The 18,690-nt window shown below is 35.1% G+C and overlaps 1 protein-coding gene across 10 annotated transcripts in view; it reads left to right on the top strand.

The window, feature by feature from the left end:
• LOC123536674 (uncharacterized) overlaps positions 1-18,690 on the top strand; it is a 59,018-nt gene that overhangs the window by 5,301 nt on the left and 35,027 nt on the right. The window contains exons 5-20 of one of the 10 annotated variants that reach the window (XM_053527952.1): positions 482-558; positions 1,500-1,560; positions 2,780-2,827; positions 3,544-3,609; positions 4,148-4,195; positions 4,919-4,984; positions 5,527-5,574; positions 6,289-6,354; positions 8,613-8,660; positions 9,374-9,439; positions 9,992-10,039; positions 11,211-11,303; positions 11,697-11,744; positions 12,057-12,131; positions 15,844-15,891; positions 18,075-18,167. In XM_053527952.1, the coding sequence (XP_053383927.1) occupies positions 482-558; positions 1,500-1,560; positions 2,780-2,827; positions 3,544-3,609; positions 4,148-4,195; positions 4,919-4,984; positions 5,527-5,574; positions 6,289-6,354; positions 8,613-8,660; positions 9,374-9,439; positions 9,992-10,039; positions 11,211-11,303; positions 11,697-11,744; positions 12,057-12,131; positions 15,844-15,891; positions 18,075-18,167 (999 nt within the window). Of the gene's footprint in view, positions 1-481; positions 559-1,499; positions 1,561-2,779; positions 2,828-3,543; positions 3,610-4,147; positions 4,196-4,918; positions 4,985-5,526; positions 5,575-6,288; positions 6,355-8,612; positions 8,661-9,373; positions 9,440-9,991; positions 10,040-11,210; positions 11,304-11,696; positions 11,745-12,056; positions 12,132-15,664; positions 15,710-15,843; positions 15,892-18,071; positions 18,168-18,690 lie in introns of all 10 variants that reach the window. The other 9 variants (XM_053527951.1, XM_053527958.1, XM_053527953.1 and 6 more) reach the window with 9 other exon arrangements.

Below are 18,690 nucleotides of genomic sequence, written 5' to 3'. Positions count from 1 at the left end.
AATGCTTTCTTTTCCGTTTTGTTTTTATTCTTTATATAAAAACAAATTTTAGGTAGAAAATATAAATGTTACAGTTTTCTTATCGTGATTAAAATCATGTACATGTACCGTTCGTCGCATGTTTTGTCGGATATCTGACAATGCTATCGATTCTTAAGAAACCCGTGCACTTTTTTATTTCATTTTTTATACCGTGAGCTTTCTTCAAAAGTTTAAGATCTGTAGAATCGTTTATGAAACATCAGATATGAATTTGTAATGAAATGTTTCTTATAAACTCTAGTGTAACTTAGGCACGCTTGCTTTGCTGGGTAATTTAAAATTCATTTTGACAGTAGGAAAGCGAGAGGTAAGAAAAGATGTTTACAATATTGTAATGGCGGGTTTGCAATTCGTACTATTACTTTTTTAGTCGTTTTTTTGTTTTTGACACGTGCTTACGAAAATGTAAGAACATTATCAAATAGTATAATTATTTCAGAGATGCCGAGTATGTTTGAAGAAATTGCAGCCAAAGTTAAGTCTCTTGTCGCTACAGATATGGACAAATCAGATCAGGTATTACAGTATTGCATATTCCATAAAGTTATCCTGATGTGGCAGGTGGGTCAATGTACTTTTTATATACATAACTTAAAATATAGGTATGACGCTTTTAGTCACATGCTTTATTGGCTTAACTTTATTTGCAAACTGAATATTTTTCAACCACCTGTATGTTTGCTTGTATCATGGTATAGTCTTGTGTGTTTTAGTCTTTATTTTATTTCTTTGTTTCCTTTCATATGTGTTTTAATAATGTATAGTTTCGGTTTCTCTTTCATAATGTTTTAATAATGTATGTTTGCAATGGGCCTTTTTCATATGTTTTGCGTAATGTTTGTTCGCGATGGTCTCTCACACAATATGTTTAATAATGTATGTTGTCAATGGTCTCTCACACAATGTGTTTAATGATGTATGTTGTCAATGGTCTCTCACACAATGTGTTTAATGATGTATGTTGTCAATGGTCTCTCACACAATGTGTTTAATAATGTTTGTTGGCGATGGTCTCTCACACAATGTGTTTAATAATGTTTGTTGGAGATGGTCACTTTCATACTGTGTTTTAATAAAGAAAGTTTCCGGTGCTCCCTTTCATGATATGTGTTATTACTGTATGTTTGCGATGGTCCAATTCACAATGCCTTTTTAATAATGTTGTTTTAATTGAACCTTGCTGACAGATGTTTCTAGTACATTTCTTTTTGAGAAAAAGAATGAAAATATCTTATTGCCATCTCGGAAACATTTGAAATAATGAATAACGTTTCTCTAAATCTTGCATAAAAAATTGCAATTTACGAAACATCCTGTATCAGATTTGACGGATCAAACAAAAGGTGATTCTCTACATTGCGATTGTTTATCTTTTATTCGGGGACGAGGGATTATAATGAGGCAATTTTCAATATTCAGAACATAAAATTAGATGTTAATTTGCTGCTTATTTGTAGGGAGTTGGTAATATTGAAGAAACAGCATCACACAACACTAGAAATCTCCAGAATGCACAAGGTAACCATTTATCTTAATACCAGTATAGTATGGTGTCCTTTATAGCGACCCCATATTTATATTATAACTCACCATATTAATTCACATTACAAAATATTAACATGGGGTTATAAATCAAATTATGTCATTCTTCCAAGTGAGGATATTATTTGATATCAATCGCCTCGCTGCTATTTGTATCAAAATACAAACTAATGACAGCACCTCTGTCTTGCGTTGGCTTTTATCCCTTACACATTTTTACACATAGTTTAATGGAGTTTTTCCAAAGTTTTAATACATGTTTATAAATGTGAAGAAGAATGTTTTCAATCGATATCTGATGATATGGATGAACAAAATGAAAGAGTTTATTTTCTACCGCAACCAAAGGTATCACCAGTGCAGGATTTTCTTAAATGGCTTCTTAGTGTTTTCAGCCCATCTAGAAGGGTCGTTGGTACGATAGGAATTTGTTGAAAAAACAATGAAATAGACCTATCCCATGGAGATTGCACACCAGCTATTGCAATATATAATAGAAAAAGTGGAAGCTCCATAGGCCACTCAACACGACAAAAATGAAAGTGTTGTAGGCTCGATTTGATTGAGGCTGTTCATGGACGGCAGTGGAAATGCATGCTACCGTTCACGCCTTCTAGTCCCGGGTTGAGCAGAACTCAACATTTATACATGTTACAAGTAAAAAAAACAAACAATTAAGAGACGTCCGCAAGTGCGTTTATACGGCAGTGCACATGGAACCTTTAATGATAAACTAGTGTTTAATTCCATGAAAAGCGGCTTATGGTCCAAAGTTAGAATAATTAGTTTGCCCTAAGCGAGAAAACAACGGGTAGAGCTAAACAAACTGGAATTTAGAAAGATAATCTGAGTTTGCGGAGCCTGCATGTCGCAGAAACTGCAAAATAAAAAAAAAACAGGCCCCATGTCAAACGAGTATTTATACAATACCCAAAGCTATGAAAGCGTGACTATTAGAATCACTCAAGCCGAAATGTTCAAGCTGGAATACTAAACGGTACCAATAACACAACATAAAACTCGTTGCTGAACAATCTGAAAAGATCGAAACTGAATCTACGAGGAGACTTCTTACGAAACACAAAGAGACTCGCAAAATTAATTCAAAGTTCTTTTTGAAAACAATCTGTTGTTTAAATTATTTTTTGTGAACATAATTGCTAACAAACTTCATTTTTGTGCTTCCTCTTTGCAGGGGCAGGCGACGACGATCCATATCTCAATGACTATTTACTTCCTCCAGGTACAACATAGTTTTCTATTTGTTTGCAGTTTTATAGTTTTTGGTTAGATAATGGGAGACAGCAAACCAGTGTGATGATTGCTGGAGCTGAAGAACACATTCAGCGTTTTACTCCTATCAAAATTATGTTTTTAATATTAATAGCGTTTATTTCTCATTTATAGCCATGATCTAGATTGGAATCCGTACAATAATATTACCTATTCATTCAAAATGATAGTATCTGGAATAAGTAAAATCCCATGTATATATATTAAATTGCTTGTTTAACTTCTAGGAAGGTTATTATTTGCATATACCTTAGCATTGAAAGTATAGCGCATAAACTTTTGAAAATGACATTCCGGTGAACTTCTACCCAGGCATATAAATTTTCATAAGACTGTAATTAAGTTAAGGGGCTTTCAAAGTTCAGCATTTTGATGTAGGAAATTGTTTAGGTCTTACAGCGTACATGTTGAATCCAGAGCAACGCATGTTTCATTTCCGTTATCTCACATTATTTAAAAACGATCAAAATGAGGAAAATACAGTAAATTCTCTTTTCCTATTATCTTCAGATAAATCCAAATTGTCAAAAAGTCATACGGTCCTAATTCTCGACTAAATGGAACTATATCATAATTAAACTGCATGGGGTTTGACTGAAGTAAATGGAGCTACATCATAATAAGATTATACCTTGATTTGAGAAACTTCGAACTGAAATGTTTCAGATAAGCCTCCGTGGGAAAATCAACGATCAGTAGGAACAGGAAAGACCCATCTTAAACGGAATTCAGGTAAGTTGTCAAAAGAATGATGTTAAATAAGAAAGAACTAATATTAGTATCTTCAAGTTTCGTCTTTTTTCGCATTACGTGTTTCACTGAAATTTAAGTCTCTGCATTATATGTGTTACCGATGATTACGCTTTATATTATGATATCGACCGAGTACGAGGTCGTTCTGTTTAAGAAATGCATGCCCATGGGCTACATGTGCGTTTGCATAAGGTGTTACATAAAGCTTGGTTGCAGGTCATTCCAACACAGAAAGGGCGGTGTAGCTGTTCGATGTATTGAACATTTCACAATTTTAAATCATTTGTAAAGAGCACTGGTCTTCTATGATTTACAGAGGCATTATAGTCGTGCTGAACAATCTGAAAAGATCGAAATATAACGGCTCTGACTGAATCTACGAGGAGACTTCTTACGAAACCCGAAGAGACTCGCAAACTTAATTCAAAGCTCTTTTTGAAAACAATTTGCTGTTTAAATTATTTTTTGTGAACATAATTGCTAGCAAACTTGTTTTTTTGCTTCTTCCTCTTTGCAGAGACAGGCGACGACGATCCCTATCTCAATGACTATTTACTTCCTCCAGGTACAACATAGTTTTCTTTTTGTTTGCAGTTTTATAGTTTTTGGTTAGATAATGGGAGACAGCAAACCAGTGTGATGATTTCTGGTGCTGAAGAACACATCCAACGTTTTACTCCTATCAAAATTATGTTTTCACTGTTAATAGAGTTTATTTCTCATTTATTTCTTTAGGTTCTTTGTTTTACGATAATTAAGCCATGATCTAGACTGGAATCCCTAAAATAATATTACCTATTCATTCAAAAAGATAGTATCTAGAATGAATAAAAGCCCATTTAAATATATAAAATTGCTTGTTTAACTTCCACGAAGGTTATTATTTGCATATACCTTAGCACCGAAAGTATAGCGCATAAACTTTTGAAAATGACATTCCGGTGAACTTCTACCCAAGCATATAAACTTTCATAAGACTTTAATAATTTAAAAAAGTTAAGGGACTTTCAAAGTTCAGGATTTTGATATAGGAATTTGTTTAGGTCATTCAGTGTACATGTTGAATCCAGAGCAATGCATATTTCATTTCCGTTAACTCACATTATCTAAACACGATCAAAAATGAGAAAAACACAGTAAATTCTCTTTTCATACGGTCCTATTTCTCGATTAATTGGAACTATATGATACATTGCATAGGATTTGATTGAAGTAAATGGTGCTATATTATAATTAGATTAAAAGAATAATACCTTGATTTGAGACTCTTTGAACTGAAATGTTTCAGACACGACTCCATGGGAAAATCAACGAACAGTAGGAACAGGAAAGACCCATCTTAAACGGAATTTAGGTAAGTTGTCAAATGAATGATGTTAAATCAGAAAGAACTAATATCAATATTATATCAGTATCTTCAAGTTTCTTCTTTTTTCGCATTACGTGTTTCACTGAAATTTAAGTCTCCGCATTATATGTGTTACCAATGATTAGGCTTTATATTATGATATCGACCGAGTACTAGGTCTTTCTGTCTAAGAAAGGCATGTCCACGGGCTACACGTGCGTTTGCACAAGGTGTTACGTAAAGCTCGGTGGCAGGTCATTCCAACACAGAAAGGGCGGTGTAGCTATTCGATGTATTGAACATTTTAAATCATTTGTAAAGAGCACTGGTCTTCTATGTTTGACAGAGGCATAAAAGTCGTGCTAAACAATCAGAAAAGATCCAAGTATAACGGCTCTGACTGAATCTACGAGGATTCTTCTTAAGAAACCTAAAGAGGCTCGCAAAATTAATTCAAAGTTTTCTTCTGAAAACGATCTGTTCTTAAATTATTTTTTGTTAACATAATTGCTAGCAAACTTCACTTTTTTGCTTCTTCCTCTTTGCAGAGACAGGCGACGACGATCCCTACCTCAATGACTATTTACTCCCTCCAGGTACAACATAGTTTTCTTTTTGTTTGCAGTTTTATAGTTTTTTGTTAGATAATGGGAGACAGGAAACCAGTGTGATGATTGCTGGTGCTGAAGAATACAACCAACGTTTTACTCCTATCAAAATTATGTTTTCACTTTTAATAGAGTTTATTTTTTTATTTATTTCTTTAAGTTCTTTGTTTCATCATAATTAAGCCATGATCTAGACTGGAATCCCTAAAATAATTTTACCTATTCATTCCAAAAGAGAGTATCTAGAATGACTAAAATTCCATATAAATATATAAAATTGCTTGTTTAACTTTTACTAACGTTTTTTTAGCATACCTCAGCACCGAAAGTATAGCGCATAAACTTTTGTAAATGGCATTTCGGTGAATTTCTAATCAGTCCGTTAAACTTTGATAATAAGACTTTAATAAAGTTAATTAGGGGCTTTCAAAGTTCAGCATTTGGATGTAGGACTTTATTTAGGTCTTACAGTGTACATGTTGAATCCAGAGCAACACATATTTCATTTCCGTTTTCTCACATTATCTAAACACGATCAAAAATGAGAAAAACACAGTAAATTCTCTTTTCATACGGTCCTCTTTCTCGATTAATTGGAATTTTATCATAATTACATTGCATAGGATTTGACTGAAGTAAATGGTGCTATATTATAATTAGATTATACCTTGATTTGAGAATATTTGAACTGAAATGTTTCAGACACACCTCCATGGGAAAATCAACGAACAGTAGGAACAGGAAAGACCCATCTTAAACGGAATTTAGGTAAGTTGTCAAATGAATGATGTTAAATAAAAAAGAACTAATATCAATATGATATCAGTATCTTCAAGTTTCGTCTTTTTTCGCGCATTACGTGTTTCATTGAAATTTAAGTCTCTGCATTACAGATCAGCTCACGCGGAAAACCCACTTTCCGTTTTTCCTCGAAGGAAAAATCTTGCATAGCGAGGAATTCCTCCGAGTACTGCCTAATTCTGACTCGGAGTACCGACTGTTATAGTTTTATTACTTTAGCGGAATTTCGTCGAGTCACTCCGAGAAATTACTTGACGGAACTCCGAGTCGAAATTATACAGGTAACACTATAATGATTTCCGGTATTTTATGGCCACTCCGCGCGACTCCGAGTCTGTAATAAACAATAAATCGGTCATTTCGAGTGCCGCGAGATGATTTGACGAAACTTCGAGTCAGTATTTACATGGACGGATTGTTTTTTTTATAATTAGCTTGTTCTTTTAATTGCATGTATGAAACTATTGTGAATTTTGATACTGAAATAGTTTCCGACCATGCGAATTAGATTAAGACGTATATTAATGTATAATAAACTAAATTATAAATCATACAAAATTAAACATACTTTCAAATCACCGCCGTTAAAGGCAAGTGATTTGTTAAATTTTTATATTTAAATAATTCCTGACTTTGCGAATTAAATTTAGGAAAACAGTCGTGTAGTAATTTATGCACTTAATTAAGAATACTTTATAAATAGATAGACTTTAAAATAACACCCGCTAAAAGTAATTGTTTAGTATGATATTGAAATACATGCGAATTAGATTTAGAAGTAAATTTATGTAGAACGGACTAAATTATTAATCATATAAATTAAACGAATTTCCAAATGAGAGCCGTTTAAGGAAACTGCTTTGTTAAATTTTGATATAGAAATAATTTCTGACTTTGCGAATTTAATTTAGCAATCAAGTCATGAAAATGCACTAAATTATGAATAATTCATAACTAGATAAATTTTAAAAATACGCCCGCTAGAAATGTAAATTGTTAAGTATTAAGAATAACATAAAACTAAACAAAATTTCAAATAACTGCCGTTCAAAAATAGTGATTTGTTAAATATTATATTGAAATAGTTTCTGACAGTGCAAATTAGATTTAGAAATAAATTGATGTAAAATGGACTAAATTAGAAACTATGTAAGACTAGATAAACGTTAAGATAATGGCTGTGAAAGAAAAGTGACCTTTATTAATTAATGAAAATTATAGGAGAAATGATTAATTTTCATCATGAAAATGGTCTTTCTTTAATTAATTCATTTGGAAGGAATTATCAATACGATAAAAAAATACTACAGCCGTATCCACTCAAAAAGTGATAAAATATCATAAGTAAACAGAAAAAAAATGGTTTATTTTAAAGTAGGAAAAATACTACAGTATTATTTTTATCTAGAAATACTGTGTTATTTCGCCTATCACTATGTAAAATATAATCACCCTACTCCGATTAATCTGAAATCTGTCCTCGAAGTTACTCTAAGGCCCATTTAAATTTGTATAGGTAATTAATTATTCGTCTCGGAGTCACTTGAAGGAATTCCGTCAAGTGACTCGAAACAAAAGAAAGCAATATAGGTGTGTATTCCGCTAATTGGATTTCATCTCGAGTCACTTCGAGGATTTCCTTCGAGTGACTTCGCATAAATCCTCGGAGTCAGATAGCGAAATTCCTTGACGGAAAATGGCTGACTCGAAGAAACTTCGAGTCGGAGCCTTGGTACTCGTTTTGGCCATCCTCCGAGGATCGAGTAGAATGGGTTTTCCGCGTGAGCTGATCTGTATATGTGTTACCGATGATTAGGCTTTATATTATGATATCGACCGAGTACTAGCTCTTTCTATTTAAGAAAGGCATGACCATGGGCTACATGTGCGTTTGCACAAGGTGTTACATAAAAGCTTGGTGGCAGGTCATTCCAACACAGAAAGGGCGGTGTAGCTGTTCGATGTATTAAACAATCACAATTTTAAATCATTTGTAAAGAGCACTGGTCATGTATGTTTGACAGAGGCATAAAAGTCGTGCTAAACTATCTGAAAAGATCGAAATATAACGGCTCTGACTGAATCTACGAGGATTCTTCTTAAGAAACCTAAAGAGGCTCGCAAAACTAATTCAAAGTTTTTTCTGGAAACGATCTGTTGTTTAAATTATATTTTGTGAACATAATTGCTAGCAATTTTGTTTTTTTGCTTCTTCCTCTTTGCAGAGACAGGCGACGACGATCCCTATCTCACTGACTATTTACTTCCTCCAGGTACAACATAGTTTTCTTTTTGTTTGCAGTTTTATAGTTTTTGGTTAGATAATGGGAGACAGCAAACCAGTGTGATGATTTCTGGTGCTGAAGAACACATTCAACGTTTTACTCCTATCAAAATTATTTTTTCACTGTAAATAGAGTTTATTTCTCATTTATTTCTTTAGGTTCTTTGTTTCACCATCATTAAGCCATGATCTAGACTGTAATCCCTAAAATAATATTACCTATTCATTCAAAAAGATAGTATCTAGAATGACTAAAATTCCATGTAAATATATAAAATTGCTTTTTTAACTTTTAGGAACGTTTTTTTTGAGCATACCTTAGCACCGAAAGTATAGCGCATAAACTTTTGTAAATGGCATTTCGGTGAACTTCTAATCACTCATATAAATTTTGATAAGACTTTAATAAAGTTAATAAGGGGCTTTCAAAGTACAGCATTTAGATGTAGAAATTTGTTTAGGTCTTACAGTGTACATGTTGAATCCAGAGCAACACATATTTCATTTCTGTTATCTCACATTATTTAAACACGATCAAAAATGAGAAAAACACAGTAAATTCTCTTTTAATACAGTCCTATTTATCGATTAATTTGGAACTATATCATAATTACATTGCATAGGATTTGACTGAAGTATATGGTGCTATATTATAATTAGATTATACCTTGATTTGAGAATCTTTGAAATGAAATGTTTCAGACACGCCTCCATGGGAAAATCAACGAACAGTAGGAACAGGAAAGACCCATCTTAAACGGAATTTAGGTAAGTTGTCAAATGAATGATGTCAAATAAGAAAGAACTAATATCAATATTTTATCAGTATCTTCAAGTTTCGTCTTTTTTCGCGCATTACGTGTTTCACTGAAATGTAAGTCTCTGCATTATATGTGTTACCGATGATTAGGCTTTATATTATGATAACGACCGAGTACTAGGTCTTTCTGTTTAAGAAAGGCATGCCCACGGGCTACATGTGCGTTTGCACAAGGTGTATATAAAGCTCGGTGGCAGGTCATTCCAACACAGAAAGGGCGGTGTAGCTGTTCGATGTATTGAACATTTCACAATTTTAAATCATTTGTAAAGAGCACTGGTCTTCTATGTTTTACAGAGGCATAAAAGTCGTGCTAAACTATCTGAAAAGATCGAAATATAACGTCTCTGACTGAATGTACGAGGATACTTCTGAAGAAACATACAGGGCCGCAAAACTAATTCAAAGTTTTTTTTTCTGAAAACGATCTGTTGTTTAACTTATTTTTTGTGAACATAATTGCTAGCAAACTTCACTTTTTTGCTTTTTCCTCTTTGCAGAGACAGGCGACGACGATCCCTATCTCACTGACTATTTACTTCCTCCAGGTACAACATAGTTTTCTTTTTGTTTGCAGTTTTATAGTTTTTGGTTAGATAATGGGAGACAGCAAACCAGTGTGATGATTGCTGGAGCTGAAGAACACATCCAACGTTTTACTCCTATCAAAATTATGTTTTCACTATTAATAGACTTTATGTCTCATTTATTTCTTTAAGTTCTTTGTTTCATCATAATTAAGCCATGATCTAGACTGGAATCCCTAAAATAATATTACCTATTCATTCAAAAAGATAGTATCTAGAATGACTAAAATCCCATGTAAATATATAAAATTGCTTGTTTAACTTCTAGGAACGTTTTTTTTGCGCATACCTCAGCATCGAAAGTATAGCGCATAAACTTTTGTAAATGGCATTCCGGTGAACTTCTAATCAGGCATTTGAACTTTGATAAGACTTTAAAAAAGTTAATAAGGGACTTTCAAAGTTCAGCATTTTTGATGTATGAATTCGTTTAGGTCTTACAGTGTACATGTTGAATCCAGAGCAACACATATTTCATTTCCGTTATCTCACATTATCTAAACACGATCAAAAATGAGAAAAATACAGTAAATTATCTTTTCCTATTATCTTATCTGTAGATAAGTCGAAATTGTCAAAAAGTCAAACGGTCCTAATTCTCAACTAAATGGAACTATATCATATTATTAATTACATTGCATCGGGTTTGACTGAAGTAAATGTATCTATATTATATAATTACATTGTATGGGGTTTGACTGAAGTAAATGTAACTATTTCTATAATCATATTGCACGGGGTTTGTTTGAAGTAAATGGAGCTATATTATAATTACATTGCACGGTGTTTGACTGAAGTAAATGGAGCTATATATTAATTACATTGCACGGGGTTTGACTGAAGTAAATGGAGCTATATTATAATAACATTGCACGGGATTTCGAGCTACATTATTATTACATAGCACAGAGCTTGACTGAAGTAAATGGAGTTATATTATAATAGCATTGCACAGGGTTTGACTGAAATAAATGGAGCTATATTATAATTACATTGCACGGGGTTTGACTGAAGTAAATGGAGCTACATGTATATTATAATTACATTGCACGGGGTTTGACTGAAGTAAACGGAGCTATATTATAATTACATTTTACCTTGATTTGAGAAACTTTGAACTGAAATGTTTCAGACACGCCACCGTGGGAAAATCAACGATCTTTTGGAATTTTTCTACCGCAGCTAAAGGTAGGAACAGGAAAGACCCATCTTAAACGGAATTTAGGTAAGTTGTCAAATAACAAAGGACTAATGATCACTTTCGACACTATTCTATTTCGATGAGAAAATTTTCAGACACGGCTCCTTGGGAAAATGAACCACCACTACCACACACAGGGACAGGACGACCGAATATGAAGCGGGATTTGGGTCAGTTATTTAAATTATTATGTTAAGTAATACATGTATAACAATATACCGATTAATTTTACTGCTGTTACTTTTGCTCTAATAATAACATCTATCTGCTGAACTACCTTCAAGCAGAATTACGTGTATTAATGTAGTTATTTTTATCAAAAATAGAGGAAATTGAATATTTCGCATTTCAAGTATCATATTTAATTCAGTTGTAAAGTGCTGATATATACGGGCTCTGACCTTCTATATTTTACAGAAACAGACGAAAAAGATCCTTATCTCTATGACTACTTGCTTCCTCCAGGTGCGAAACTCTTCCCTATCGCTGAATTAATAAGGCAAAGCGATTGTAAATTAAATTCTTGCAAACTTACTTTTTCATTTTGATGTAGGGTTTAAGTCTTATCAATTACTTGTTCAAGTTGTTGTACTCAAGTCAACACAAATTTGCGATAAATTTCGCTTTAAATGTTTGAACTAAAACTTGAGTAAAACACGCCAAAAGATTCGTACCATCTACCCATTATCAGTAGATAATTACAGAATCCAGTTTCCATATTAAATGTTCTATATAATAATCAAACTAGACACTATCTTTTTATTTGAAATGTTTCAGACACTGCTCCTTTGGAAAATGAACCACCAGTACCACAAGTAGGAACAGTACAAACGCATCTGAAACGGAATTTAGGTTAATTATTTAAATTTTCATGTTTAGTAATATAACTGATATATGTTCGTATACGTTGAAATGCACACTTCACATTTTAAAGATATACAGACCTAAATCTACGGTGTACTGCACAACACTCAAATTATGACTTGGAGGCGCTTTTCTGGAACGTATTGTTAAAAGATCAGCAAGCTGCTAAGGTGCAAAATTAAACTTCAGTTACTAATATTGAAAACATTGCTGTAGATAAATGAGCCGCGCAATGAGAAAACCAACATAGTGCGTTTGCGACCAGCATGGATCCAGACCAGCCTGCGCACGCACGCAGGCTGGTCAGGATCCATGCTGTTCGCTTTCAAAGCCTATTGGAATTAGAGAAACTTTTAGCGAACAGCATGGATCCTGACCAGACTGCGCGGATGCGCATGCTGGTCTGGATCCATGCTGGTCGCAAACGCACTATGTTGGTTTTCTCATGGCGCGGCTCAAATATGTTGCAGTTGCTAGCTTCTCAATGAATAGAATCTAACTGTGTTGGACTGTATGTACATGGGGAGACCATTCCATTTGGACTGTATTACAAGGGGAGACCATTCTAGTTGGACTATTTGTACAAGGGGAGACCATTCCAGGAACGTTTTGGTCGTGGAAAATAGGAAGAAGAATGGAATTGTGGCGTAATAGATTATGGGATCAAGCAGTGGTGGTATAAGATAGTTACGACTTCATTTAATTTCAAAACAAGATTTAAGGAAGTACGGCGTTGTCCAGTTGACTCCTTTTAGCATTTTTGTGACACTGCTTGTTCAACCATAATTGTTGAGGACATATCGAGCTGCTGATCATTGTACCCATTTAATTTTGTTTGTGAGGGAATTTTGCCAATGTTACATTAAAAAAGAGCAGAACTTAAGCTATGGACGGACATAAGTTTAATACTAGTATGCTGTTTACTTTCCTTTTTATGATGTTTGTTTTGATATTTCTTAAGATAAATCTTAGTGAGTTATTTGCTTTTGATATTTTGCCATCAATATGTTTTGACCAACTGAGATATAAATTTTGACACTCAGGTATTTTGCAGTTTAATTCTTTTGAGGAATTCTAAATAACTCACAACAATCTAGGTTGTACTCCATTGACCAGTCCTTTAGTCAGGTTTTTAGGGAATGGATATCATTTTTAAGGGTTTGAAAATATGGCGAGGATTTAATCGTCAGATAGAAAGTGGTGTCAACGAGTTACTTTTGATGGACTCTGGGAGAACATTTATTAAAGGGGCCAATGATTAATCTTGTGGAACCCCAAAGATAACATGAGGTTTATCTGAGGTGAAGCCATACACTGCTAATCTTTTGGATAGGTCCTTCTCCACTGGGATGCCAACGGGTGGACTCCCAGGGTATTGAGCTTGTTAATCAAAAAATGGTCAACATTGTCAACAGTTTTACTAACAACCATTACGGTGGCGTGAATTTATTGATTGTTGAATATCTCTTGTGTGAAACTTATGAGTTGTGCATCATTACTATGCTTTGACCTGAAGTCATGTTAGTACAGGTTAAGATTATTTTTGTCAACATGAGCCATGCTGTTTTAGACAAGAATATACTCCATCAATAAGAGGCAATACATGATAGGTATATGAGTCTATAGTTAGTAGCCTCGGATTTGTAACCTTTCTTGCAAACTGGTGCAAGAACTGCTCTTTTCCAGTATTTTAGGACTTGTCCTGTTAGACTATGTTTGCCGTGGTTGGAGCGATGTTTTGATTATGCTATTGTAGCACTCTTTGGAAATTTTCATCAGGATCAGAGGCTTTATTTGGAATTAGCACCATAAGTTACTTGTCCACACCCTAAAATGTTACGAGGATCGTTCATCGCATCTCGGGTGGTGATTCGGGATTTGTTGCTTTCTTATTGAGTTGTTTCAGGCTTAGGGGCTTGGACTTTTAAAAGCTTATTGAGGATGTTTTACCTTTAATACCATGTAAGCATGAATAAGACCCTCATACTTCAATAGAACCACACCACAACGTTTGCTTTGTTGTGTTAATTAAATGAACAAGTAGAACGTTTTTGGAGTCACCAAGTAAGATTACAGATTCCAAAGAAGACAAATAGGCAGTTGAATCTTAGATTTAAAGGGCCTTAGATATTTGTACGATTGTTGATTGATTACCTTTTTCATGTTTAAATACATTTTTGTCCCGTTTACTTATAAATCTTACGATTTTGGGGTAGATTAACCAAGGGATGTCCACACATGACATACTCACTTTTGTTTGTATATGTTTAGCATTCAGCTTGAATATTTCTTTTTTAAAATGGCCTTTCTGAGTTGATAGTCAATTCATGAAAAGCAATGTCATGTTCCGAGGTTACAAGACTTGCTGGGTGGGGGAGGGGGAGGCGAATGTGTTCAATTGGGCAGGGTATTTGGTTAGAAAAGATTTAGTATAATATTCATTCCTAGATGGGATTGTAACAATTTGTTAGAGGTTAAAGTGTCTAAGGTTGTCAAGGAAAGTGTCATATAGATCTCTATGTTTGTTTTTAAATCAGGCTGTTTTCGACTTATCAAGTTTTGGAATACTGTAATAGGTACGCGCCCATCACCACCCGACCTGAGACTCTGCCATTTTTGAAGACCTTGTTATTTAGGCTATATGAGAAAATTTCTGTTGTACTGACCTGTTTAAACCAGTTTTTCCAATGCAGCAGATGTCTGGTGACCTGGTGTAGGTCTTGGATTTTAATTTTCACTGATCTGTAAGTAATGTAGAGGAAAGTAAACCATTACTTTTAATTTCGGCATTTTCATTTTAGTTACATTGATCTTTTGTGTTAAGGAGGGAAACCCCTTCTTGGGGCTTACAGTTTTGAGGAATTGAGAAGCAACCCCATCGATCTATCTTATTGTTCACTTGATTTTGTTGCATTGTCGCTTGATTTCAAGGAAGTCATTTAGAAAATCAAACTATTCGAGTAGTAAAGATTAGTTGTGTTTTTTTTTTTGCCGAGATATTGAAAATGCCAAGCAAACCTTGAATCTGAGAAGGGCTGTAAGTTTTGTCCTTATGTATTGACAATTTGCGTGAAACCACTGATCACTGCCAAATAGTACTCTCTTCTGGTCTCAGATGACCTCTTCATTGCATTTGTCACAGGAAGTAAATATATACAATGTAGTTGCTTAGCGAGATTTTTATATATTGCTTCTTCTAAAGTATGTTCTTTGGAACTATTTTGTAAAGTCTGTACTTGTAAAACATTTGATTTGAACAGTTAAAATTTAGTCTACTGAACCCAGATGTATGTCTGAAGTTAAGGTTTACTATTTAGATATTTGAAATTCGATTTGCTATATCTTCATTTTGTAATTCTTTCTACTTCTGAAAATTTTCTGACCTTTTCGTATTTTTCAGCGCACTTGTGTAAAACTGTAGTTTTTATCTAGAGAGAGTACCTTTAACGTATGTGTCTGAATTTCTGAAGTTATGTTATACGGTTACTGGCCTTTTATATTTCTTAATTTTATCTTTGCAGAGACAGACGACGATGATCCCTATCTCCATGATTATTTACTTCCTCAAGTATTTTTCAGCGCACTTATGTAAAACTGTAGTTTTTATCTAGAGAGAGTACCTTTAACGTATGTGTCTGAATTTCTGAAGTTATGTTATACGGTTACTGGCCTTTTATATTTCTTAATTTTATCTTTGCAGAGACAGACGACGATGATCCCTATCTCCATGATTATTTACTTCCTCAAGGTACAACACAGCTTTTTTTGTTTAGATCAAATATAGTTAAGTTGGTGTTTTTTGGTTAGAGAAATTGTGATGAGTGTTCGTGCCGGAGCATAAACTTGCTTCGTATTGTTACGTCTGCAATTTAATATCTTTATTAATCCCTCACCAAAAGTGGTGGGGGTTATAGGAATGGTCTCCGTTCGTCCGCCAGTAACAATTTTGTCCGCTCCAAATAACTTAAGCCCCTTGAAGGATTTTCATGAAACTTGGGTCAAATGATTGCCAAGACTATGTGAAAAACTTATGCAGTCAAAGGTCACAACTCAAAGTCAAATATTTGAGCCTTCCATTTGGTGTCCGCTCTATATCTCCGAAACCCCTTTAAGGATTTTTATGAAACTTGGGTCAAATGGTCACCTCATCAAGACAATGTGCAGAACTTATGAGTCAACAATGTTGGCTCAAGGTCAAAGTCACAACCCAAGGTCAAAGGTTTGAGCCTTCCATTTTGTGTCCGCTCTGTATCTGCTAAACCCCTTGAAGGATTTAAATATGACTTGGCTGTAATATTCCCATATCAAGATGATGTGCAGAACTCAAAATTCACACATGCCTGCTCAAGATCAAGATCAGTTTCCTGTCCCCTCTTTTTCTGCTTAACCACTTGAAGGATATCTTGAACCTTTGGTCAAGTGTTCACCTTTTTGAGATGGTTTGCAAAACCCACGAGTCAGCAATGCAGGCTCAGGGTCAAGGTCACTATAAAATATACTTAACAAAGTCACCCCTCTTCAATGTGGGTTCGAGCCTCACTCAGGCCGTTGAATTCTTCACGTGAGGAAGCCATTCAGCTGGCTTACGGAAGGTCGGTTGTACTACCAAGGTGCCCGCTCGTGATGAAATAATGCACGGATGGGGCACCTGGGGTCTACCTTCACCATAAAAGCTGAAAAGTCGCCATATGACTTATAATTGCGTCGGTGCGACGTTTAACCCAACACACACACAAAAACAACAACAACCAAAAAAAAAAAAAGTCAGTGCCTCCACCCAGTACCATCAACCATTTCACTATATATAACAGTGATGGGGGATATAGCTGTCTTTCAGACTGCCTAGTTTTGTCATTAATTATGTCTCCCTCATTGGTGGGGGGGGGGCGGTGGGGGTGGGAGACACATTGTTTTTTGCCTTCGCCGTCTGTCCGTCCGTCCGTCCGCATTAAGCTTTTCCGGCTTTCACAGGTCAAACTGCTGGCTGGATTTCGACGAAACTTCATAGGAGTGATCAGTACCAAGCTTAATTGTGTATATCGCCGGCACGTTCCGCTTCACTGCACAAAATGGCCGCCAGAGCTAAAAATAGAAAAATATTGTCCGGCTTTCACAGGTCAAACTGCCGGCCGGATTTCAACGAAACTTCATAGGAGTGATCAGTACTAACCCTAGTTATGCATATCGCTGGAACGTTCCGTTTCGCTGCACAAAATGGCCACCAGAGCTAAAAATAGAAAAATATTGTCCAGGTTTCACAGGTCAAACTGCTGGACAGATATCGACGGAACACCACAGGAGCGATCAGTACCAAGCCAAGTTGTGCATATCGCCGACACGTTCCGCTTCGCTGCACAAAATGGCCGCCACAACTAAAGGTATACATAGTGGGAGACATAATTCTATGTTTATGTGACGAAAACACCTTCAAGTTTTAATGACTAAAATCCTATACAAATGTAAACATTATACAGCCATCCTTTTATTTCTTGTAACTTGCATATTTTCTAGCACCGAAATAATCGTGCATACACTTTTACAGATTTTTTAAAATCAAATAATGTTAATTTTCAGCTTTTGGTATATTGATATAGGAGTCTGTTCAGGAAAGTACAGTTATTTCGCCTCTTTTGAAATGGTTTAACCCTTATCATGCTGGACACGATTGATTCTGCATTTGTGACCAGTGTAGATCATGATCAACCTGCACATCCGTGCAGTCTAATCATGATCTGCACTGTTCGCCATTCAGTCAGTACCTTTTTGGTAAGCACCCCTTTTAACAGTTAAAGATACCGTCCGAATTGGAAGATGGACAAGTTCATTATAAAAATTTAGCAGGGTAAGGGTTAAAGTTCATGTTATTACCAAATGGAACTGGTCCCTAATCACTTTTGACAGGAGTTTTTTGTTAATTTTAAAATATTGCAGACACGCTTCCTTGGCAAAATGAAAGATCACTCGGAAGTTTTCCACCGCCACCAAATGTTAAAACTGGAAATGATAATCTGAAAAGGGATTCAGGTAAGTCATGATAGTAATTATGTTAGGTAACGTAATAAATCACGTTCCTTTCCTCATTAAAATTAAAGGTATAAATGTGATCATACTATTTGAGTCGCACCATGCGAAAACCAACATAGTGGCTTTGCGACCAGCATGGATCCAGACCAGCCTGCGCATCCGCGCAGGCTGGTCAGGATCCATGCTGTTCGCTAACGGTTTCTCTAATTGCAATAGACGTTGAAGCGAACAGCATGGATCTTAACCAGACTGCGCGGATGCGCAGGCTGGTCTGGATCCATGCTGGTCGCAAAGCCACTATGTTGGTTTTTTCATGGCGCGGCTCATTTATTGGTAAATGCCTTTCAATGGTGGATATGTTGCTTATCAAGTCTTCCATCCATTGCTGTACTTTAGAGCAGTTTCTCCAAACAATCAACTGCATGTTTACTTGGATCTCATTCAAATTGCAAGACGAAAATGTCAATCTCTGTGAAATTCCCTCATCCACAACTCAAGGAAGTGCTAGAGTTACTTTCTGTAA

Source organism: Mercenaria mercenaria, chromosome 17 (genome assembly GCF_021730395.1).
Source record: "Mercenaria mercenaria strain notata chromosome 17, MADL_Memer_1, whole genome shotgun sequence".
NCBI classification, from domain to species: Eukaryota; Metazoa; Mollusca; class Bivalvia; order Venerida; family Veneridae; genus Mercenaria; species Mercenaria mercenaria.
Note: the sequence above shows the minus strand (reverse complement) of the source record. Positions and strands in the feature narration are given on the sequence as shown.